Source organism: Indicator indicator, chromosome 2 (genome assembly GCF_027791375.1).
Source record: "Indicator indicator isolate 239-I01 chromosome 2, UM_Iind_1.1, whole genome shotgun sequence".
Classification (NCBI taxonomy): domain Eukaryota; kingdom Metazoa; phylum Chordata; class Aves; order Piciformes; family Indicatoridae; genus Indicator; species Indicator indicator.
In genome coordinates this window covers 43,018,492-43,044,330 of record NC_072011.1, presented here as the reverse complement: position 1 = coordinate 43,044,330, position 25,839 = coordinate 43,018,492, and the positions used below count along the sequence as shown (strand labels likewise).

General features: G+C 41.0%; 1 protein-coding gene across 1 annotated transcript; it reads left to right on the top strand.

The window, feature by feature from the left end:
- Window positions 1-1,839: 1,839 nt before the first annotated feature.
- On the top strand, window positions 1,840-23,796 carry KCNK17 (potassium two pore domain channel subfamily K member 17). Its single transcript, XM_054397032.1, has 5 exons — window positions 1,840-2,052; window positions 11,973-12,087; window positions 19,692-19,858; window positions 20,420-20,588; window positions 23,501-23,796. The coding sequence occupies exons 1-5, from the start codon at window positions 1,840-1,842 to the stop codon at window positions 23,794-23,796; spliced, it is 960 nt and encodes a 319-aa protein (XP_054253007.1).
- Window positions 23,797-25,839: the final 2,043 nt, after the last annotated feature.

Genomic DNA, 25,839 nt, shown 5'->3' with positions numbered 1-25,839 from the left:
ACGTCTGCTCTTTTAGTTGTTTCTTCCTATTCTTCTGCTCACATCTGCAGGAGCAAACTGGGCTGTTCCTCGCTTGTTTTCCCACCATCTATACATTGTCTTAGACATAAGCACTCCACAGATTTACCTTCATCTAAACAGTACACTGTTGTGTGACAGCGTTCTTCCTGTATAGTAAATGGGCCTTGAGCATCTAAATACAAAGTTCAAGATTCATGTCTTCTTTCAATTCACAAATTAGAAGCACATCGTGGTATTTGGTCATCCTGTCCCTCAAACTCTCTGCTTTCCATACATTCATTTAGTTTCTGTTATTCTGACTTCCATACTTTGGTTTAGTTCTTGTTATTCTAGCTTCCATACATTGGTTTACGATAGGTAAATGTACAATTACTCTAAACAGATTAATACAAAAGAGGTTACTATAAAAACTCTCCTTCAAAGCAGATGTCCCTCCAGGCGTATACTTATCCTTTAAACCTATACAGCAAGCCCTTCCTCGTTGTCAGATGTATTAGTATCTTCCAGGCAACACCAAAATATCACCTGCAAATATTTGAGCCATTCTTTCTGGATATGTAAATAGAAAGCTGACACAAATGACATTTCTAGGAATATTCAAGAAAATCAGCCATTAAAATATGCTATGGTTCTGTGAAGATTTGTTTTGTGTCTTGATCTCTTCTGTTCCTTGTCAAATAACTTATAGCAAGTACATGCTTGATGTCCTGGGTTTTCAGAGTCTTGCATGTAGTTGCAACTTTAGTATAAATATTAAATGCTCTATGCTTAGTCCGTAATGTTTTGCCATGATTACACTCTGTGTGTTTTGTAGAAATTATTTGAATTTAATGCAGTTAAAATGTCAAAACATAGCTCAGATGTGTGTATTTCCTGACCTTAAATGAAAGAGAAAATTTTAATATATACTTTTCTTTTTTCCTGTGTCTTTGCATCTTTTCTAACATTTTTCTGACAAAAAAAAAAAAGTCACAGAGCAGTGTGAGAAGATATTACTCTCTGACAATGTACATAAGCATGCTGGTCAGATATTTAGTCGATCTATTTATCTTTTACTCTGCAATAAGCCTGCAAACTACAAACTTTTTATATACCCACAATGATTTGATTGTTTTTACTACCAGCGAGAGATTTGATGTAGTCCTATACAAGAAAATAATTAATGAAAAAGGTCATGGGAACTACCTATATGAAGAAAGCACTCCCATCTTTCCTACAAAAAGCAAAACCGATGAAGACTCCCATAAACCTGCTACCTTCACACCTGTTTATATCAAGAGTCGTTACTGACTTTAAAATTAGCATAGCAGCTGTGGGAAGGAGGAAACTAGATGTACACAAGCTACTGGTATAGTGATCTGTAACTGATACCAACTTGTTATATAAGCAATTGCGATTGTTAAGATAGTTGGGTAGCATCTCTCCAAAGGGCAAACATGTCTCGGTGCCCAACCTTGTGCAGACACGAGTAGCGCAGAGAAGGGTGCCGCGGCGCAATTCTGCCCTCCGAGGAAGACAGGTGAGAGGCGGAGTGAAGGAGAAGGAGGATGAGAAGGGAGAAGATGGCAGGGCAGGCGGATGGGCTGCCGCAGGGGAAGCTGCAGAGGCAGCTCTCCGGCTCGGCACAGTCGGGCTCCCGACCTCCTTGACGCCGCAGAGGGTCAGATTGGGGAACAAGACGGGAGGCAGGCCTGGGGGAGGTGCTGGGGGCCGTCGGAGCACCCTGCCTGGCGCAGCCCTCCTCTGGCGGGTTGTTGCGCTCCCGCCCCCGGCGCAGCGGCGTCTTCAGCCCTGGCGACGGTAGCCCCAGCAAAACTGATGGTTGTGGCGCGGCGGCAACAGCAGCGGTGCTGGCGGGTGCCAGTGCTGCTTGCGGTTTATTTGAGCTATGTGGGCCTGGGCGCCGGTGTGCTCCAGGCGCTGGAGCGGCCGGTCGAGGTGCAGGCGGCTCAGCACCTCCTGCAGCAGCACTGGGAGCTGCTCGGCAACCACACCTGCCTGCAGGGGCCCGCCCTGCAGCGGCTCATTGAGGTGAGCCCGGGGCTCTGCTGGCCTCTCCGCAAAACGAAGCAGCCGTCCGATGGGAGCTGCCAGGGCCGATGCCGCCTTCGTCCTGGGGGGCGGGAGCTGGGAGGCAGCAACCTCGTCTACTGCCCGCGACTAACTCAGAAAAACCAAGACAAACTCTTTTTTTCTGTCTGTGCACAGACAATTCTGTCCCGGAGAACGTGCCCGGGCAGCGGGGAGAGCTTTCGCCGGAGCGCAGCGCCGGTCTGTGCCTGCGGGCACGACGGGCTGCCCGCAGGTTGTCCTCTGCTTCCCCCGTTTTTTAACTCCTTATAAAGGGTTTCTCGTGTTCTCCGCTCTCCGACACCCCGTTCCCCTCCAAGTTGTGGCGCCGCGAGTGTTGAAACGACGCGTTCTGACAGAGGGGCAGTGTCCTATTATGTGATTATTACCTAGTGTTAAGTGCAGATAGCTTTTGTTCTGTTGAACTCATTAAGAAAGAGTTACAGCGTGTGACGTCTTGTAAGTGGTAAATTCTAATGGAAAGGCTTTGTCGTGGTAAGTCTAACTGGTGTTTATACTATTTTAAAACTTATTTTCAGCTTTTGTTGTTTAAAGGGAAATAGAAAATCCTGGTAACATAAGATATCCTTAAAAATGATCCTGAGGATGCTTCTGGGATGGTACAAGTGAATGCATTTAATGTAAATATGAGCAATGTGCGATAAAAGGATTTTATCCTTGCTCAGTTTTTGCCTGAAGAACTTAACAAATATTGAAATGATTTGAATATTTACCTAAACTATTCTAGTTCAGTAGATGCTGGTGGTTGACTGCTTACTGCTTGCTTTGATCTGTCTGCATCAAATGGCTGTTGCCAAATGGCAAGGAAAACTTGTTGGTTTGTTTTTATAAAAATAGTGCTTGATGGTGGCAGAAGCTGTTGTAGCTGGTCGCCAAAGTTCAAAGGACCTGGAAGAGACTTGGGTGTTTCAAGTTTTAGGGTTTTTTTCCAAGCAGAGAGAAAACCCAGTAACCATCAAACAGATAATTTTGTGAAGAGTTTCAGCAAGGCCTTGGAAGATGAAATTAGGCTTGTAACTGATTTCAGGCCCTCATTCCTTGACTTTCTTTGGGGTAAGTTTTCTATGGGAGTCAATAGTAATACTGAATATGTGATACAAATTTGGGCCCTTGTAAGCTACTATGGTATCTACTCTTAGCACTGTGTACTGTGCTACATAAGAAATATAAATAGAGAAAAGTGAGAAATAGATCAGGGAAGTCTAGTCTAGCACTTCATAAAAGCAGGTCCAAACTGAGCTTCATTCAGTGCTGGTCCATTGAACAGTGAGTGCCACGCTTGACTCTTGCCTGGGAGTTGGAAGGGTTTCACTTGATAATGACTAGTGAGGTGATAGTAGTGGAGATATGATGATGATCATAACTGAATAGGTAAAAACGTCTTTCTAATGTCATTCTGGTAGTTTGTTTTACTGTAGGGTGACTTCTACTAGTTCTTGATACTGTGTGGTAGTCACGGGAGTAGGACAGCTGCCCAAATCACTTTAGAACAAACACTATTATGATACACTGTGTAAGCACTTAATTGTGACCTGAGAAATCCCTAGATGAGGAAGTTAAAACTTTAATGGAGTGTCTGTGCATGCCTTCATGCTTAGAGAAACCATAATCTGACTTTAAATGGCTTTGTGTGTTATTTTTAATAACTTTCACAGTGAGATGTTAATCTTGAACAGATAATCCACAAGACTGCTTCTTTCCTACTTTCTTTTTAAATTTCCTATGTAGCAACTGCTTGAATACTGTAATTTTTTTCTTTGCAGTAAATTGCACGTGATTTATGAGGTATTGTCATCACTAGCCCTCTTAAGATAACAAATTTTTATTCTAGATACACAGCTGATTATTTGCTAATTAAGAAAGATATTTAAAGAGTGTTTGTGAAAACAAAGCGCGTGTGAATTTTAATTGCTTTGACACTACTGGCAATTCTTCATTGTTTTCTTACAGATCTTTTATCCTAGATAATAATAAACTCTGTTTATTTTAATTGTATAGGGGCCAATATGGAATAAAATCCCAGTTTGCTAAGCAATGTACAAACGTTATTTTACAACCTGTTTATCTCTTGGTTCCTAGTTACCAATGCAGAGTGAAAATCCACTCTTCCAGCCCTTGCACAGGTGGAGAGCAATAGGGAGATCCTGCTTTGAGGAGGTGGCAGGAAAGCACACTGTAAGGATGGGCAGGAAGAAAGGCAAAGGCAAGCAGACTGTGCTGTGGTAGCTACACCAGTGAATTCTCATTCAGTAATTTCTATGGCTCAGATTCTTTCCAGGGAAGAATGTCCTGGGTAACAAAAGACAAAAGAAGGAAGTAGAAGACCAACAAGAAAAGCTGAATGGCAGAGGAGAAAGTGTTAGAAACTGTGACATCTGTGTAGCCGACTCCCTGCTTCCCACAGCTGCTGGTTTTGCCTGGAAGGGACCGGTTGGCTCTTCTCCTGCAGTATGCTGAACAGTTCCACATTTACTAAATAGTTGAGGGTAGCATGTGCAAATGCTTTATGTATAAGCAAACGAAAAATGCATGCTCATGTGTTTATACATATATATTTTTTGTGTGTGTATGCATATGGGGAAGACTGATCTGCATTTTTCTTGGCTTCTGTTATTTAGAACAAGGACAGCATAGGGGACAAAGGGATTTTGTCATGTGTCCCTGTACTGTGCATCCAGTAACACCTACTCAAGGAGGACATAAATTTGGGTTTGTTGACCGCTCTAATCCTAGCTATTTCTCTGACATTGTAGATAGTCTGTGACTTAAACATATATTCACAACAAACAAGATTGAGAACAAACAGTTGCTCAAGAGCTATCGAGCGACATACGAAGAGGACAATATCTGCCTTTTTATTATAAATGTGATGGTGTTCTTCACGTGCCAGAATTACTGGCTGCAAGGTCACATCAAAGAAACTCTCAATAAGACTTGCAGAAGATGGAAGCAAATGCCATGATAAGGCAGGTTTCAAGTCATATGCCCTCAGTACAGTGAAGAACAGTAGCTGGACTCATGTGGAGGTAAAAGAATGATTTGAGATGTGTCCAAAGAGTGAGCTGCACGCAAAGAGGGTAGTTTCTATAGTGGTATATCTCTTAAATCTGAGATGCTCTCTGACGTTTTGGGGATGGGAGGTGCCTAGACACACTACCCAGCCCGATGTCCTTCTAGTGCATAATTATGCCAGTTTTACTGCCTAGAATGAGTGTGTATATATCTCTGCCCACCAAACTTGCTGATTTTCCTGAATCACTGGTTACACGCACCAATGTAGCTGCAGCAGCTGTACTTTTGAGCGTTTCTTTAGTCAGGTGACTGGTTGTATGGCCAGGCTTGCAACAATGCATTTTCTCTGTCAGGCTGTTACCATGACATCTTTTTCATGCCATCCTTCCTGTTTTGTTAATTCCCTTATTTATTGTAGTCTCTCCTGGTTTTGCCTCTAGAGAGTTTATTTTCTTCCTAGTAGCTGAACAGTGTTGTGTGGAAGGAAAAAATGAAAGGTGGGATGAAAGGAAAAAAAAAATCTAGCAAAATTTCAGGTGTAGCAAAAAGGACTTAATTCTAAAGGGCAGGCCATAAACTAAAAGCCTGCAGGTGGGTCTAGATACTGTTATCTCGAGAGTCAACAGCTAGAGCTACACAGTTCTAGTTCATGTTTACAAAAGCAGTGAGATCCCATGTGACTGAAAGATTCTCATCACTGAACTGACATTGAACCAGCAGAGATTTGTGCCACCTGTCAGGAAACACTACTCTGCAAATATAGTTTACTAAATCATCTTGCCTACAGCAGTGAGTGACTATTAAAGGGTGAGCATCAGAGATCACCTGTTGGTGATAAGGGACTTTAAGGAATACCATTTGCTCTAGTATTGTGAAGTAGTGATGTCTTCATAGAACCCACTTTATTCAAATATTCATTGGCTTGTCACAGATGAAATAAGGTCTCCTGTAATTGTTCTTGTATACTGTTGGACTTTTTGAAAGGTAACACCTACTGATGAACTGTTGTTTCTGATTAGTTCACTCACTCCTAGGTCTTCTGACCAATGGTGTAGTGTGTCTAGCACCTCTGTTTAAAAAGAGAAGGAGGAGGAAGGCACAGGAACTGCTTATATACTTCTCAGTTACAGCTGGTCAAGCTTAGTGGGAAGTTACAAGTGAGGAAGTGTAGCAAGCTGGAATTAACTGATGGCCGTCTCCATAACCTGTCCAACCAGGAAGGTTTGAGAAACACTGCTATCATTGGCAATCTAAAGACTAGGGGAGTGCCTTCTAAAAATAGAAGTGGTAATTCATGTCAGTTGTTTAAAGATGTCCGTTACTTTTACAGGTACTCATTCATCATAGTCTATCCTTTTTAAATGTAATTAAAAGAAAAAGTAGCTAATAGAGAAAAGATGTCTCAATTTTACAAGGATGATGTAATGCAACCTGCTGTGCTGTGTTTCTTAGACTATAGGCAGCTGGAAAACACCTGCAGTTCAGCAATGCTTTGTCCCATGAATCATGCCACAGATTCTTTCTTAATATGAAAGGTTAATTTTCAGGAAAAGTGCTAGTAGTTTAGGGTAGTATTTGTTGCAGCATTACTGTGCTTCACTTTGTCATGCTTCTGTTGAAGAGTTAAGTTTAGGTGAATTCTAGAAACTGTAGTGCAGACCCAGCTGCAAAGTAGAAGTGATCTTGGTGGTAGAATTCATTTAGAGAAACTAGTACTAATTATGTTAGCAAACATGGCTGTAGGAGGGGAGGAGGGAAATTATTTGATCAAGTCCCAGATTATTCAAGTGGCATGATGTTAAAACAGTTGGATTCCATTGTATTCATAATGAATCTTGTGTCTGATCTTCTTTTGATCAGAACTTGGATCTAAGTTTCCAAGCAGGGAAGATCTGGGAGATCATCTGGGAGCGGTGTGATTCATCATCTACTATTTTTTAATATTTTGAAGTTAATTTATCTTCATCTTTGCAATCTGAGATCAAGGTTAATGTTAACTGTTTTCTTTTGATTTACATCTGATATTCTGAGACATAAATAAGTGTTTGTATACCAACACTGCATAGCATTTCCAGGGCAAAAAGGTTATGCATGTTCATATTTTCACGTTAATCTAAATGGTAATGTGGTGCCTTGGGAACACTGCCTGTACCTCCTTGATCCATTGTGAAGGTGAGGAGAGAATGTAAAATGAGGCAAACAATTTGTGGGAGAGCACAAATTCCTTGGCAAAGTTGATTTTGAAGTTTTGGGGTTTTTTTGCATATGGATATGTAAACTTCAACTAAACTTGGGAATGAAATGTCTTACCCTAGTCCATCTGCATGCTTTTTTGCCTTCCTTGAGAAATGCTTTCAAAGACAGTTAGAAATGCTGATTGTGCCTGCAGATTTATCTCAAGATTACTGTGAACTCTGGCCAAAATGCTGTAATTCAGAAGCACAGGGCAATGACAGTGAATGGAGCTGTGGTTTATAAAGGGATTATTTGTATGATTCCTTCCATGATACTTTCCTCCAGGGGTAAAAAAAGTGGTTATGTCTCTTTTCCTATTATGTCCTTATGGGGAGCAGATAGATTACAGCAATAAAACCTTTATATAAGTGATCAAATATTACAGAAGGAAAGAGGTATAGTGTTCTGAAGAAAGTAGAGATTACAAGGAAAGTAGTGCCTCAGTTTTCATGTACACATACTTCCATTCCTTTTTGATAATCTTAAATAACTTTTCTGAAAGTCACATGCAGTTGTGATGACACAGAGGTGAAAGATGCAATTTTTGGTTAGTGTTGAGGGGGTCAGAGTAAGTAAAGTTTTGGTAAACTGAGGTGTGTTTTATCACAAAGGTAAGAAGACAGACACCTGTATTTAAGTACACGACTTTGAACTCATGCTGTCTTTGCAGTCACCAGCTATGACAATATTGGACCACATAAGTGGGCTTCGGTACTATCAAGAAACAGAATGGCCTACTTGATGTGAAAATGTGGCAGACTGCAAATTTTCATTGACTCCTGAATAGCTAAGAATTTAAAATGTTGTCATTTATAAATCCTTTAGCAGCTAACAGTAGTTTCTATGGAAACTTTTATCTGCAGTTTAAAATGATACAAGCATTGTCAGCTAAAGATACAATAGTTTGAGACTTGTACGTTGCTACCATTTTAGGAGGTGGGAGGAGGGGGAATAAGTGCAGAGAAGTGAAATTACTTCTATTTGTGGTTTGTCAGTAGAAACCAAAGCAGACTTGAGTTCTGTTTCTGATTATTTTTAACTACCCACCTGTTTCCTTCAAATTCTTTGAGTTGCACACGTGACCTTTCAAGTTCCAAAACATCAAGCCTAAACTGCAATTTCAAGTTTCATCATGTTTGAGCAGCTGGTGATATTGACTGAGGTCTTAGATCAGAGAGATAACTCCTTTTGAACACTGGATTTGAGATGCTGGTTTGCTAGGTGCCTTTTAATGCAATAGGTTTTGAAGAAGACACTGTATAAATGACTGGCCTTATTACAAGAAAAAAGAAAACCACTAGGATTTCACCTCAGTGTAAAGAAAAAAAATAAGTCTCTGGTTCTCAAAAAGACAGTCAAATGGAACCAATCAGCTGTCACCCACTGTGTGTCATCTAGTGCCTCTTTAGTAACTTTTTGAACCCACTGGTCAAAATATACTTCAATTTTTTGAAAATCAGAGGCAAGGACTTAGCAGTGCCTCTTCAATGGGGAAGGCAGAGACTTCAGCTGTTTCTTTAGTGTTTACTAGCTAAGCTTTTCCTGTGTTGAATCAAAACCAATAAACCACCTGTTATTTTTTTCTGTGAAAAAGAGCATTAGCCAAAAGCATAACTCTAGAAGAAAATAATAAATTAGGGCAAGTGTATACAGATAATTCCCTGAATGTATTCTTGGCCTTTAGGAGTTTGCAATCCAATGACTTCCTGTGCCAGAAATAATTTCTATGTATTAATAGCTGTTTATTGATTTGTGTTTTGTGAATCTGCCTCTATGGGCTCATCTGTAGGAAAGCAAGCTCCATTAGTTCTACTCTTCTCAGAAGAATCAATCTTTAGTTTTCTGTCATTATTGCTGTGTCAAAGGTTGATTCTAGGCAATATAACATTTTTTACTCTGAAACAAGCAAGAGTTGATATGCTTACCTACCTCTGAACCCTCCCCTTTAAGGATAGCGTAGCTCTTTTTTCATAAGAATAATGGATTTCACATTCCTTCTGGAAGTGTCTGTTTACTCAAGTAGCTTTGATTTGCATGAGTATTCAGTGGTCCCCATACCAGGCTGTGACAGGTGCAGTGGACCTAACAGCCAGTGACTTTTATGGATGTTTGATAACAAGATTTAACAAGAAAATGCTTAGCCGGAGACTTAACTGCTGAAGGTGGTTGAAGACCTACCACGAACATGTCAAGTGCCTCAATCCCAGAAACAGGAAACAGCTGGTGTGGTGCAAGCTCAGTGCTTGCGATTTGCTGATGAGTAGCTTTCCTTTCCATTGAGACGGGTGTGGGATGCCGTTTAGTGCAAATACCTTAGGCTATCTACAGACTCTTAAGACAAATGCTATGCTTCTGTCACTAGCATCACCTCAGGGAGAATTCAGGTCAGGACTCTGAGACACTGTGCTGTTATAAATCACTGCAAAGCTAGCACAAGTGCTCACAACTGCCCAGTCTCTTTGTCTTAAACCATGCAGAGTAGAAGTGATGCAATAATGTGAAATTAAACATTGAATAGCTGGGTTCCTGCTGATCATCTCACACGATGTCTTGTTCAGGCTGCTTATTTCTCATTTCTGCATGAAGAAATTTCCATTTCTTTTGACCAGGTGCTTACAATCCTCTCTGATTCTTAAGTGTTTCTGGCTTTAGAAAATTGATATTGCATGTAATTTTTTTCAGCTGCTGAGCTTGTAGCAGCAGGACATCAGTCAGGAGAATGAACATGTGTAGGGTTTTTGAGCCTATCTGATCAAGCCAATAAACTTACGTGGGCACTTGACCCTTGCTGTTCTAGCAGGTACATGCATGTTGAAAACTAACTGCTTAGAACTACAGAGATCACAGGCCATAGAAGGAAAGTCTGAGGGAATAGCAAGCTTTTTATTTTCAAGTTTACCACTAGTTTCTGGAGGGGGAAAAGTACAGGTCGCCTGTATAAATTTCCAGCATCTGCCTTGCCATATGGTTTAGTTTTTGAATTGTGTTCCTGGGCCTGTGATTCATGACTTGGCCACTGTCTGCAGAACTTCTTCTTCTTAAACCCGAAGTCAAGTATTGTCAGAGATCCAGAGCAGAAAAGCAAAGCCTGCAAGCCCTGCAACCTGATAAACATGAATGCAGATGCAGCCCTGGAAAACTGGAGTGGAGGGCAAGGGGCAGGAATTGCACACAGCTATTCAAGTTGGAGGCTTCCTCATGCAGCTTTTACTCTCTCTCACTTCTGCTGCGTACTAATTTTTGTAGCTGCCTCACTCAAGTTACGGCAACGTTTCACAGAATAGAACATGTGATCCTTAGCCTTTTTCAGAGCAAAAGCTCTCCTCTCTATCTTGTGCAGAGAAGTGCATGTTGTCAGACTATACAGTTTATAACATGACCCTGAATATCTGAGAATGACTATCAAAATGTTTCTTATCTAGAAAAATGCATTGATCTCTGAGCTGCTCCTTGCTTTTAGTGTTGTAACTAGTAGCTCTGGAGAAAAGAGATAATGGACCTTATAGTTCAGCTGCTGTTTGTGTCTCTGGAAACCATTTTTAATTTCCAGCCCTGTATAGTATTACATAAATCACTTACAGCATGTTACATTAGTAAAATGAGACAAAGTTTTCCTGCTTTGCAGGCTGGAAGTGTTGATTTGTTTGATGGATGTATAAACTGAAAGTCCTTTGTAAACCCCACAACCAATACAAATCTAATCTTAAAGTGATTCCTTTTTTTAATCAGTGATGAAAGCTTTATGCCTTATTGTTAGGATAGGGACAGTTTTATTTAGTATCTGCATGTCTTTCTTGGTGATGATTAATTTTATGTATTCTTGGTCATACTTTGCCTTCAAGGATTGTTGGTCAGTGGGTGTGGGGTGTTTATTGTATATGCTGTGATTAATGCATTCAACATCAGTAACTTCACTGGCACAGGAAAGTATAATTAGATGTGGCAACTGTAAAAACATCTGGTATCTTATTTTGGCATAACAGCAAACTTCAACAGTGACTTCTGAGCCTTTACCAAGTGGATTGAACAGAGTTGGGCATCATGCTAATCTAATCCACTTATTCTTTTTATAGTCCTGATGTGGGCACATGTTGCCCAATACTAGTAGACTGATCATCCTGTGTGGTCTGTCTCCTACATCACAGCCATATATACTTCTCTCCAGTGCAGGCAAGGGATTTGTATCTCATTTACATGTGCAATTGCATTTGCTGCTCTGGGACTTCTGCCATCAGAACATTCCCTCTGGAAGCACTTTCTTTTCCTAAAGAATATGTCATAATAGCAGTCTTAATAACTACCTGGCTAGGCTTTCTCTAGTTATTTCTTGCCCTCCAATCTCTTACACTTTTACCTGTATGATCTACCATGTACACATGCAACTTAGTTTTAGATACTGTAAATGCCCTTTCTTTAGAAACGGCATTCTGGCTTTCAATTTTTCTGACCTCTGAACTCTTTTGTCTGTAAGGTGCAGGATATCCTCTAATAAAGAGAATAAAAAGAATCAGAGGTAGCTGCAGTTTGATGTTACCAGCCAGCACTGGAAATGCCAGGCACATGAACTTGCCGTAAGGAGGTTTGTGGGATCTCATGTTGTTGTCTCTTTGCAGGGTATCATCCAGGCCTACAAGAGTGGCATAACCCTCCAGGGAAACACCACTAGCTTGGGCAAGTGGGACTACAGTGGGTCTTTCTTTTTCTCCATTTCTGCAGTAACAACTATTGGTAAGTGTTCTCTGCTCACAGGGCTGCCTCACTGGTGGGAAAGGTGAAGGAATGAGGATCTGTACTATCAGATACTGGTCCAGCTCTATGTGGTTTCATGTTGCTTGTCTATGTCATGGAATAGATAAGCACCCATGAACCTAGCAAGCACAGTAATGATCCCCTAACTGATTCTGTAACAAGGAGAGGCAATGATTTTGAAAAACTCTTCATATTGGCTGTTGAATCCCCAGAGCCAACATTTATTAATTACTCCTTATTACTACCTGTACTGGATGAGGACCTCCTTGTTTAGGTAAAAGTCAAATAGCTGAACAAATAAAACCACTTCAGTCTCAGATTTCAGCAAATGAGTAATGCAACGTCATGAAGGAATGATGGAACTAGGTAAGGTAGGGGAGAGAATGGAACAATAGAATGTATGTAGGTACAATGTTACTTAAGGCAGATGCTATTAATTCTTGTCAGTGCATGTCTTCAGTCTCCACAACCATTAAAAACTTTCCTTGACATCTTTTTCTTAGTGTGTAATCCAATGTTATAAAAACCTTGAGGGGGGAGAGTATGTGGAGAGATGGTGGTTGAATATCAAAAACCCTCACAGGTTTCCTGATTTGTGTTGAATTTGGCAGCTCTCTTCAATTTCAAGTTTTTAGGTTGAGAATTTTCTTTGTGTGCCTAGGCGAAGTATTGTTTTGATTTCTCTGATTGTTACTGGGACGTTGGGTTTAAAACAACAAACTGCCAAACCAAAGCTCAGAGGGGGATTTTGTATATGGAGGTGTGTGGAGTGTATGTCACCTTCCTGTGACTCAGGACACCTTTCACCTTATTATTTTGTTCATGCATTATTCTGTTTAGGAGCTATGTTTGGTGTGTTGCACTCTCAGGTACGGGTTGTGCCAGATGATGGCAGTGGAGGCTCATTAGACAGGGTTACACAGGTTGTGGGTTTCCAGTATAGAGCCCGGGTAATTCCTTCCAGCCTTTGGTGTGTTTTGCTTTAAGTTAAACTGTTAATTGTGTATAAGTTAGTGTTCTAATTCTCAATCAATGAAAGTATGCTGAAGAGATAGAAATACAGAGATTCTCAGGAATTTAGGGGTACTGTACAAAGATTTTGCTGAAGAATCTAGGTGGACACATCATGTGTTCAGGCTGATGCAAGTCCTTTGTCCAGTTTGTTTCTTCCCTGTTCTCTCTGCAACTAATGATATTTATGCCTTGCTGGCCACTTATGCAATGTAATGTCTTTGTGGCTTTTTTGTCAGCTGTTCTTTCTTGATCTTGTCAAACAGCACTGCAAAAGCCATTTTCACTTCTACCTTCATCACTTTCCACTATGAAATGCTTTGTCTGCTCTGTCAGTTTCTGCTTTCTCCTTTAGGTGCTTTAACCCCTTTCTGAAGGCTTGGTATGTTTCTCAAGTCCTCATCAGAACATTCTCTCACTGGGATGCGAGAAGGGTCCTTATGTCCTTTCCCTACTGACACAGTTTGAATCCCTGTGTCTTCTCTTGCATCGTCTTCTATGCTGTACTTTTTTTCCTGCATAAATGAGCCTCATACAGTTGCTTAAAAGCTGTATTCAAATTTTGCTTTAAAAGCAAAGTTCTAACCTGAAGATGGGACACAATTGGTCCAAACTGATCCCAAAGGCTTAAAGATGTCCTAGTTTGAGCTAGAACAGAACTCATTCTGCTCAGTGATTTCACTTTCCAGCTAAGTCTCTTTTCTGAAGATTAAATCCTTTCCATACAGATGTGTATGAACTAAAATCTGTTGTTAAAAGAAGTATCCCAAAGCTTATGTAGTTTTAGCCCAATCTCATAGCTTCAATGGAACTGCATTTGTAATTCCATTGTAGCATCTGAACCATGTGGGATGGGCAGCCCTGGCCTTCTGCTGAATCCTTCTCCCCACTGTTAATGCTTCTGTGTTTTCTACATGACTGGATTTTACATGTCATGTCATCCAAGATCTTATGCATTACCTCTTTTTCTGCAGATGTTTCCATAGGGGCCGTCTCTTGTCAATGCCTTGAAGAATCATCTTCAGAGTTCATTTAGAGCTGTAGTACTAAACATGATTAAAGAAAGAGAAGCTAAGTTGCTGCTGGTTTTATTCTGCAGATGTCTTTATCCCTTGCCAGCATGATGTTTCTCCATTCTGTGTTTACTGTTGTTTTAGTTAGTTTGGGCTAACAGGGCAGAGGTCAAAGCAAGTTCAGAGTGAGGCACAAGATGAAAGTCAAACTGCCACAGGGTGGTGTAATTCCAGAGAAGGTGCTGAGGAAGGGATTTGTGATGAAACTGGTTACCTGTGCTAGCCGAAGAGTAGAAGGAAGAGTCCTGTTCTGTCTAGCCTGAACGTCCTTCTGTCTTGGGTGAGTGGTTACCACTACTTAGAGCTTCTCCATTTTTTGGTGGCAAAGCTAAGTACTCATTTGTATGAATTTTAAAGACACTTTTTTTAAACATAAAGTAGTAAAAGCAAGTAAACTGTCTCAGTGAAGAAAGGAAGAGGAATACTTTCCGCCTGTCCTTCTCTTCTCTGCTTAACACAATAGCTCTTAACAGCAATCCTCGAAGTGATTGGTGGGTAGCAAACTATTGAGTGAGGGGTGGTTTAGTGTATTTGTCACAGATGATTAGTATGTTGCTACAGATCGTTCCCATGGGCGAAATAGACACAGTGGGTTTGGGACTGTGAGGTTTCTGTGGTTGAGGGGAGGAGTATTTATTAATTACCCTCACAACAATAATTAATAAATTATATGGCAAATGGGTATTAATAAAAATAGTAACCCTTTATTAATGAAATATGCCAAAACTCGTTAAAAGGATCATTGTACGGTTGGAAAATATATTTACAATGGGAATTATGCAGTCTTAGGGCAAATACAAACTGGTCCATGCAAATTAGGAGGCAACAGCTTGGAAAGAGAAGGTCCCCGAGAGCAGGTAGCGCTCAGTTACAGTGGGGAGGAGGCTTGATAAGAGCCGTTATACTCAAAGGGCAAGGAATTAGTTACAGCTAGTTTCACCCACATGAGGGATGCTGCAGCTGTTGCATTAGCTTTGGGGCACTCTCCTAGGGCGCAGCATGGCGGATTGCCGGCAGGAAAGATTTACCACATGGTCCCAGGCTGGTCTGGCTTCAGCTGACGGCTGGCAGTTAACGACGCTCTTGGCAATGGGTGCTTGCTTGGTTTCTGGGTAAACTGAGGCATGGCACGATTCTGGTGGCAAGGGCAAGCAGGCTAGGTGACTCTGGCTTCTAGGTTTGTGGCTTCTCCAGCTTGCATGTGTATGGCTTGTGGCTTTATCCCAGGCTCTGGACCAGACACTCAAGGCAGGGCTGGGCAATTCAAGATGGCAAGGCTTGAAGCAAGGCAAGACTTCAGCAAGTTTGAGCAAGGCGAGGGTGACTATCTAGTCACTTGTATATATGCAAAATGCCAGAGGTCAATTGGTCCAACGGGGCACCGAAGCTAACGTGTAGCTGCCCAGTGGAAAGGTCTTCTGCCAGGCTATGACCATAAAAGGCAGAAGCAAGGACCTTGTATCTGGGGGAGCAGTGGTCAGCTTACGTGCTCTCACCCCAGATAAACATCTTGTTTACCAGACAGACAGGAGTCCTGTCCCCTTTGTTCCTTTTCCCGCATTGCTGTTTTTCTGCAGGAAGGAGGGGAGGGAAAGGGACTCTGTCTAGACATCTTAAGGCCTGTCTGGATTTGTACTGGGCCATGTCATGGCCCTACCATCACAGAGGTCCTGGCCATGCAGACCTTTGGGCCGGAATATCTCGTAAGACTTTAACCCTCTTGTAGCGCTGCCCAGTGTGTGGAGAAGCTCCTGAGAAACACCCAGGCTTCTGCCCATTGCTGGCTGATGATCCACTGGGAAATCCAGGTAAATCAGCTTGATATCTCAAGGTAGTTAAAAACATGGGGGAAACGGCCTAGGGCTGCTTCACATCTGCATCCTCTGGGAACTGACAGTTTGTGTAGGGGAGTTCTCTGCAAAAGAGCCCCTTACCTTTGATGCATTTAACTTATTTCTGCCTTGTGGCAGCTGACAGAGCTGCTCTAAGGCTTGGACAAGTGGGATGTGGGATCTGAGAGGTCACTGGTGAATGAGGGAATAGTGCACAGAGCGACATACTCTGAGCTGTCTCCTGAGCACTGGCAAATTTGGTCTGCTTGCCTAACTGCATGCCATCTTGTCATGTTGAGACTAAGCCCCTTATACAGCTTCTAGTGTATACACAGTACAACAAATAAAGGAATACTGCAGTAGTCATTCCAAGCATTTTTCTGGCCTTTTGTTCTCTGAAGAGTGTGCAACCAAATTTTGCTGTTGCCTGGAACTTCCCTGGGCTAGAACTGTTAAAACTCTATTCAAGTGTGGTTTTCAGCTACCAGCCTTAGTTGTTCATCTATACTTTATCGTAGCATGGGCTAAAATGAATAGTGATGGGTACTTCACACACACCCTGATTCAGCCTGCCATGGTCCCAGTGAAATTCTTCATGTAAGACACAGTTCCTGAGGTTCTACCACCACTACCTTTTTTAATCAAATTGCTTCATTTTGGTTTGTTCTAACCCTGCAACTGAGATGCTAATGCAAGTGCTGAGGCTGGCTGGGGCTTCTGAGTCCTATGTTTGTCTCAACCACAATTGGGAGGCCTTAGCAAAATCATCCTCCATGATGAATGAATTGGAAAAAAAATTTCTTTGTGTATTGAATATTCTAAGCTCAGTGACCATGTCCAACTGACAAGAGTTCCTGAATTTAAAGCAAACTTAATGGGTACAATGTAAAATTTCACAAGGAGCTTGAGAAGCAAAACACCTTCATTTGTTTTCTGTAGCTAGGGCTCAGGGAGATGTTGAAGTATGAGGGAGGATAAGAGCCCCAGCTTGCTGATGTTCGATTGTATGTAGGTGGCACCAAATGGCATTTGAAGATCCTAATGCTCCTAAGGATCATAGGACAATTCAGGTTTCTTGGTACCTCATCAGGTACCAAGTGCAACCTTCTGCTTAAAGCACTGATAAAGTTACTGGTTGGAGAAGTTGACTCTCTTCAGCATTTTTTTTAAATCTAATTGTTTTACCCACACAGAAGTTATTTGTTGAATTCACAGATGTTTTTCAGCCTATGAAAGGCACTTTTTTTTTTTTTTTTCATTTTAAGCACTTTTTGCTTAAAATATTCTCTTATGTCCAGGCAGTGAGAACAGGAGTCAAAAAAGCCTCCCATTGTGGGTAGCAGGAAGTGTTATGTGGGGTACCCAAAATCCTGCAGGCTGCTGTGTTTCACAGAGTGACCTGAGATTATGGACCTTTCTTTCTCTCCTATCTGATGGCCTTCTGCAGACACTGGATAAGCCTGGAAAGCTATGGTAAAAAGAACTACCCAAACCATTACACAATCTTTTAAAACTTGATGCAGAAGGCAAAGAAGTGGGGGTGGCAGGGAATCACAAGAAAACCTTGGGAAAGCTGGCCATAAATGTATGTGACTCATGTTCAGATTCTAGCCTCACAGTAAATTTCCACACAACCCCCCATACCATCCCCCCAGCTCTTTCTCTTTGGAGTGCCAGCCAGCAAAACACCCTGATTCCATAAAAGATAAAACCTGTATCCAATTTTTTGAAATGTGGGACAGCTGCTGTGGAACAGGTCACACCAGGCACATATCCCTTAAATTCACTTAGATGGTACTTGCCTACGTGTGTCATTTACCACACTTGTTAGTCTAGAAATGGTGAAAGCTATCAGAAGTCAGCAATTACAGGCAGGAAAACAAAAGTATGTAAACATTGTGGACTGCTCATAAGTGAAGAACATGGCACTGGAATTAAGATTGCTTTACAGGCTTAATTTAGCCCCTTTGTTTGACTGTAGTTGAAAACAACCTCTAGTTACATAACAGCATCCCATGCTTCTGTGGGATGCTCTGCCTCATTGCTTTGGAGTTCTATTATGTGTTCACAGTTTGCATTGGGTAATTGCAACTGCGATTGTCCAAACCCTCTGCAGGAAGCAGGGACACTTCCAACTAGATCAAGCTGCCCAGGGCCATATAGATTAAACTCAGAGGCTCACAAATCACTTAAGCCTGAAATGGTTGGAGGGAAATTCCTCCACAAAGTAAAGTTTTGAATTTGTGGGGTTAGGAATGAGATTAAAAGGTGTCCTATATACATACTGTGAACTAGTTTGCCGCCAGACCTCTTTTCTGGGGTTAGTTTGCTGATGCGTGTGCACAATTAACTTTTTGTGGAATTGTCTATGGTGAGAGGTTTTGGCAGCACAAAATTTGGCAGCACAGAAGGCATAGATATTCCAAACTCATAGTGGCACGCCTTTCTATCTTCTTTGATCAGTAACTTACTGCAGCTGGTGTAGGATAGAGGTTAGTGAAGAAATGGGAGTGAGTGTCTAGTCAGTGATGGATGTTTGCGCTCTCACTTTTGCCGTATACACAGCCCAACCCTTGGACCTCTTCCCTCCTATGGGCTGCTCACTTGCCCTGGGGCTATACCACCTAGTAGCAAGACATCAGCACCTCTCTGTTTGCCCTGTGACAATAATTAGCTGTCACTGGGGAGGGATAACATTATTTGTGGTGAAAGCATAAACTTTTCCAGATTATGTTAATCTTGTATATGGACATACAGAAATCTTTAATGAATGAAATACAGTGAAGGCTATAGGTCTCTGACTGGCTACGTCACTGCTGAAATGCTTGCCATGTGCTAGTCCTTCCCTTGTCTTAAAAATCATCCTGTATAATAAACCTGCCAAAATTATATCTGACTTTCCTGTAGCATAAAGTACTTGAAATTATGGAAGTGCAAGCTGGCACATTTACAGAATGTGAGGAATAAAGACAAAGCACTGATGCTGAAAACATAATGGTCTTAATATAAGTATGGCTGTGCTTGCAGTGCAGTATTGGTTTATTAGACCGATTCATACGATTGGAGAAAAAGGCAAAATGTCCAATACTTTTTTTGAGTCTGAAGTAGAAGTATTTTACTCAAATATAATTTCTCTAGATTTATTGACTCTAGGCAAACATTTTGACATTTGTATTTGGTACTTGTGGTGCAGAAGAGGAGTTCAGGCAAAGGGGTCGTGTTAAGTTTGCTGATCCTGTAGGACAAAGATAGAAAAAGGTTATTGTTTTAATTTAAGCACTGTTGTTGTGATTCAGAGATCATCTAACAGTCATGCTGGATCATTTACCACCAAGTCCCATGCCAACAATGCTTACAAGAACCAAGCTAAATGGACGTTTTGCATTTACGTCAGATCCTAGCCAAGATAGTGGGTAGGGGAGAGGAAATTCACCGGTAAATGGAAAAGGAACTAAAAAAAAATTGGCAGGGAAAGAAATGTTATTTTCTAACCTACAATAGGATATGACAAACAATAGATGTAACTTACAGTTATTTATAAAAAAAATTCTTTCAGAGCAGTGACCTTCTTGTCTCAGTTTTGTAGAAGATGGAGGTTCACTCCTCCAGGGAAGGAGGGAAAGCAGAGAATATTTTATTTTTAATGCCTCATTCCTTCCTTACCTAGGCTATGGGAATCTGAGCCCCAGCACTGCAGCTGGTCGAATCTTCTGCATCTTGTTTGCACTGTTTGGGATCCCTTTGAACCTTGTCCTCCTCAACGAAATTGGGCAGCTGATGCTGTTGGGGGTTCAGCATTGTGCCCATTGCCTAGAGGAGGTGTTTCACTGGCGGGTAAGCAATGTGGATGGATATGTCTCACCCTCGAGTTCAGGGAAGAAAAGACAGAAAGGACGTTGCCCAGTATTTGGGATCCTCTGACTAAAAGCCTGCCTACCTATTTGGCCAAAAAGGGCAACAATTCTCAGGAGTAACTGGAAGCAAATAAATCTATTTTATGAAAGCCGTATGAAGTGTCAGATAAGGTTGTTTATTAATTGAGGAAGCTTCTGTGATGAATGGCTTCCCCTACAACAGAAGTGCCAGAGTCTTAGAGCTATGTACAGTCCTGGAACATCTCATCTGTTTATCATCAGTCATAGTTAGAATTGCACATGGAAGTTACATGGGAACATTTGTGGAAAAGGCTTTACACTGGCATTAATTTAGGACTTATAGAGGTGATGCCCAGTTTCTGTTAACTGGAGAGTCACACCACTTATCCTAGTGGAATATCATGAATGTTAGTGTGTTTTTATGGAGTCTAGCATCATCTTCAACAAGAAACAGAGAGAGACTTTCCCTGCCACCCTCTTTGTGACAGTCTTTTTTTTTTTTTTCCCCCTGTTTTACTAGAAAAAAACTTCCTTTCTGATTAAGACCTGTGCACTGGTAACTGGCTTGTTATTGTTCCTCCTGCTACCTCCCTTGTTGTTTTCTGACAAAGAAGGATGGTCTTATGAAGAAGGCTTCTACTATTCCTTTATTACCCTCAGCACCATAGGGTTTGGAGATTATGTGATTGGTGAGTAGATATTTCATTACTTTACCTACTAAACATCAAGGCCAAATGTCTGACATATGAAGTTTCCAGCTTGGTAGTTTTATGCCACTAGCAATCTACAGACCTGGTAATAAATATGTTGTGGTTGACTGTTGACAGTTTGAAGAAGACATGATTTCTGGGATAGCAATGCCACCTGTGGAAGAGCAAATAAATTGTTTTTAAGTCAGTGACTAATATTCCAGCATTCAGGTGATCTGTCCCTTGAATGACTACAGCATCAGACTGAAGTACCATAGTTTTAATCAACGCAGTTACTGATGGCACACTTGATGCACTCCAGTGTGCCGGAGGTGGTTTTACGCAGATGCCACTCTGCATCACCGTTAACATACTGTGAATATTTCCGCTGTCAAAACTCCAGACGACTGCTTTTTAAAATGCAGCTTAAAGTCACTTAGGTGTAGACTGTCAGGCACCAGCCACAGCCTAGTTTTGGTTGCCAAAACCCCTTGCCAGAGGAAATGGATTTGGACCCATGCCCAATGCATTTGCTTAAACGCAGGACACACCTTTTTGACAAAGACTTTCTCATTAAGAACAAATTGATTATAGGAACACAGACACCTTTGAATCCCTAGAATACAGAAAGACTAAACCATCTTCTTATGGACTCTCTTTTCTGTCATTCATAGTGATTGCATGATGCTTGCACAACTTAGTGGTGGTTACTTTAGGACTTGTTTATAATGTGCTGAAGTTATGGCTACAGCTTGTGTAGGTGCACTTAAATGAGCTCAAATCAAGATAGCTTGGGTAAGGATGATCAAATGGAGCTTAACAAAAGCTAACCAGTTCAGCATTTTCCTGTGCTGATTTTACAGATGATGCTGAACTCTGTGATAGAGCAGCTTTACTTCTCTTAGTTCCTGATAAATAGTTTTGAAGCTCTTCACTAGTATACATCCTGCTTCCACGTGCACCTTCCACTGTGTGGTGCCTTCAGCAGGCATATCACCATAGATACACTAAGTTCAGTATGGGAACAATTGAATACATCAGTTGCCTTACAATCCTGTTTGTGGTTTATGTCTTAACTGAAAAATAAACAGGGGCAGGGTATATGTTCAAGTGTCTTTTGCTTTGTGAGACTGTTGCACTGTTTCCCCACTGTGAACACTCCTGTTGTTCTGGACCAGGTAAATTCCAGGGGATATCACGTGCCGGGAATGATGCCCAATGTTCACTTTGGACACAACTGCTTTGTTTTAGAGGAAATACATGACACTTGGTTTTGAAGTCACGGAGTGGTCTCTAGCCTGTTTCATTTAGTAATATTGATGTGATGCATCTTATTGGCCCTGAAAACTGTTAATTTACATGCTCAGTAAACCCTCCTGTTGGACACAGGTTTTCTGTAGGTCCTAAACCTCTAATCTTCTTGTTCTGAAGACTGCACTTCCAGATGGTCTTTGTAGGTAAGCGTTCTACATGGAAGCATTACATAGCCCTTCTCTTTGTTTTCATTCCTTATTTAGGAGCAACAATGTTTAAATCTTTGAATTTAGCATTGGTGAAAGATGTGTGTTTGGAGGATGAATCCATAATCTTCTTGGTTAAAGTTCACCCCAATGTGGAAATTCAGACCCTTTAAACAGTAGTTACCACAAAAGTGGTTGCTAGCTCCCAAACTCTTGTCAGTGGCTTAGTGACAACCTCAATGTTTTTAATATAATGGGAGCACAAAGCATGTATGTATTGTATAATATACAGGAATACCAAATAAATGGTTGTAAACAATTGACCATTTAATATGGCTTCACTGGCCAGTTGCTACTTATCACAGTTTTGTAGGTAGTAACAGATCATGGACCATGCATTTGGAACTGCTAGTCTGTGCTGGTAATGACAGGACAGTATTCCTACATGCAATCAACCACAAATGATAAATACCTAAACACTTGTCTTTACAGATGTCCCATTTCAACCCATCCCTATATGTCATTTTCATTTGAATGTGGTATGAAGAGTGGCTTCCAGCTTCCTGGAGGTACCACCTCATAAATGTTAAATCCTCATACTCTGTCCTGAAAGTATTGGGTGTTCTGCAGTATCTGCTGTGCTGTAGGTATTCAGTTATAAAGTGATGAACCTTCCTAAGGTAAGGAAAGTGATTAACAAGACCTGAGAAGCAGTAGACAAAAAGCTCATGCAAAGACTGCTGCTGCTGATTTGTATCCTGTACCTTAGCTGTGTTTGCAAGGATACTCCAGCCTGCTTTATGAATACAGCCTGGTCACTTCATAGGGATGAGCCCACTTCTTTATTTTGTCCATCTTAATATTACTGCTGACACTAACTTAGCATGCAGAAGGTTCTTTGCACTAAGATTTGTGAAAACACAACCAAAGACATGGCTTTGCTCCGGAGGGATCACAAAGTACTTAGCTGTGCAGCCAGCCAGGTGTGGCATAATTTCAAGCTGTTTTCCAAAGCTTCATGGTACTTAGATGTTTTAGGACTGCTCAGGCCTCTTCCCCCCCTGCTCCTAGAGGCTCACTTACATCTGGCTTAACAAGATGCACCAGTAGCTGAGACCCACTTACCTCTCTGCCTGCAGGGGACTCCTTTTACAAACAATAATGTTATGCTGAATGATAAGTAGAGAAATGAAACTCTGCTCTTAAATAATGTCACTTTGTCATAGATGTAATTTAACATTGATTTTTCTGTCACATGGATGATCTTTACAATTCTTAGGGAACATGCTTGCTTACAACATCAGTTCACATGCCAAGTAGATGTCATACTCATGTTTTATATAGAAATCACTAATATTAGGTCATCTTTCCACTGTCTTTGCTTTACATTTAATGTTTCCTTTGAAGCATTCTTGATTCAATCTGGTAATGTTTTGGGCAATTGTCTTTTAGGGATGAACCCAGATCGCACCTATCCAGGCTGGTACAAGAATGTAATCTCTCTGTGGATCCTCTTTGGGATGGCCTGGCTAGCACTGGTTATCAAATTTTGCATCAACTTTCTAGAGAGCTACAGTGACTTCTGTCAATGCAACAAGAAGAGCACAGACATGGCAGACGACTTCATGGATGGCAACAAAAATAATATGACAGGACTTCACAATGTGGAGATGGGCAATGGCAAAGACAGAAAGCCAAAAGGACCAGATGAATCTCATACCAACATAGGTCCTACAGAAGCACCGTAGGGAAGAAAAATATCCTTGGTGCTTTCAGGTTTCAGTGCACCAGAGACGCACCGCTTTGAAATGCAGGAATAGAGCTCTCTGATACTCACACGGTTTGGAAAGCTTGCTTACTGAGCCTGAAATTCTTCTGTTCTGAACTGAGCAATGACAACAAAAAGTTTCATTTGCAGCACCACCAAGAATTGCCAACGGGACTCTAAGCCAAACTAGATATACAGAGACATTACTTACCCTGCCGCTTCAATACATGAGGTAAACTTTGATACCCACACACACCACTAGCTGTTGTCCTTTTCTTTGCACGTAAAGTTCTTGTAGCCTTTAATTCCATGTATGGCATTTTGCAAATACCACAAGTAGAAAAGCAAGTGCCATTTAATCCAGGAAACAAATTGCAGGTTGCTAAAAACTTAACAAGAAGCACTATTTAAAGCCACCTGGCAGTCACTGATGATTTGCTCCACCGCCTCTGTGCTTGTCCTTGCCAAGAGTGGCAACATGCTTTTGCTCTCTGATGGTTGCTACAGGGATGGTCACAAGGTAGAGGCACCTAATGCAAACAGATCACTCATTTTTTTAAATTAAATTTCTACATCAGAGATCTACTAATATCAAAAATAAATTAAATAGTTAAGCTATTTCTTACTCCAGTACTTTTTTAGACACTTTTTTGTGAAGTTTTAAGTAGGCTGAATGTCTTCAGCTAAATTTGACAGTTCATTTAGATAGATTTTTATTTTGCTACATCTTGGAAGCTAGAAAAGTTGGACAAGAGGCAGTTTCAGGTGCCACTGGATCCCAAGTGCCACATTATCCCATAGCCAACATTAACAAGGGCTACTTTAATCTAGAAACAGAGTGAACTATGTGATCAACAAATGATAGTTTGATGAATTTCTCATGTCATTTAAGCACAACTATTGTATTGGGGGGTTTTGGTCTGTGGAATGCTTTTGTATCAATCATGAAACAGAACTGTTGTGATTTTTAAAAAATCCATTACATTCACAGAAATCTTTTGATAAATTGTGCTATTTATAAAGGTTAAACAGTCTAACTCCTGCTACCATTTATAAACTCATACATAATCTAATTTTCATGTTCCTGTTGTGCTACTTGCATCCTAAAGTATTAACTTGGAAAATATGACTGTAGCAGTAAACCAGAAGAATGCATTGGGGTGAGCCTTCTGCACTGGACCAGGATTCTACATGTATGTTGGAGAGTATGAGACTCAGAAATATTCACAGCTGGGTCCACAGAAATGCAGTGAATGAAAAGTTTGCAGTCTTCAGGAACACACATTCTGGAACATGTATTTCCAGAGGAAGCTTCTCTGGGTGTTGATGTGTGGTGGAACTGACTACAAGAGAAAATGAAGGAAAGAAATCTGCTGGATGAAATTGAGTCTGTCACCCTCCTGCCAGCGTTTTTGTGATCAACCTTTTGCTGACTTCATAGTAATAAAAGTTCTCTCAAATATCATTTAAATGGGCAGGAGAGATAGGAAGGGAGGTAGTGGAAATCTCAGGTCATATTTGGGAAACTGATGCAAAATAATTTTTTAATTTTTTTTTTTAACATTGCTAATTTCTTTAATAGCCCTGAGCATAATCTTTCCTGTTTCTTTTATGTTCTGTCTTGTTTATTTTCACCCATGGATACACATTGGAAGTTTTGCTAATGTTTGTAACGGCTGACCTACGATACAACCAAAGTGAATTTAAACCTAAGTGAATCTCATTTCTACAGCATAACATGTGGTACCCTTTTATGCATATACTTTTAACTTTCTTTCAGGTGCAAAACTTAGAAAATATAACTGCATCTTAAAATCTGAATGCTCAGGGGGTAGTAGGAATGACTATGTTAAATCTGTTTCAACTTTAATTTGAAATGTGCCTATGGGGACTTCTGCTCTTTGATGAGACTGCTGAGCACAAGGAGAGTTTCTTCTCTTCAGTTTGTCTGTTGTATTAATTACCTCCAGTTAATATTCCCATCTATTTGTTTTCAAAAGTGCCTTAGAGGTTTGGGCACCCT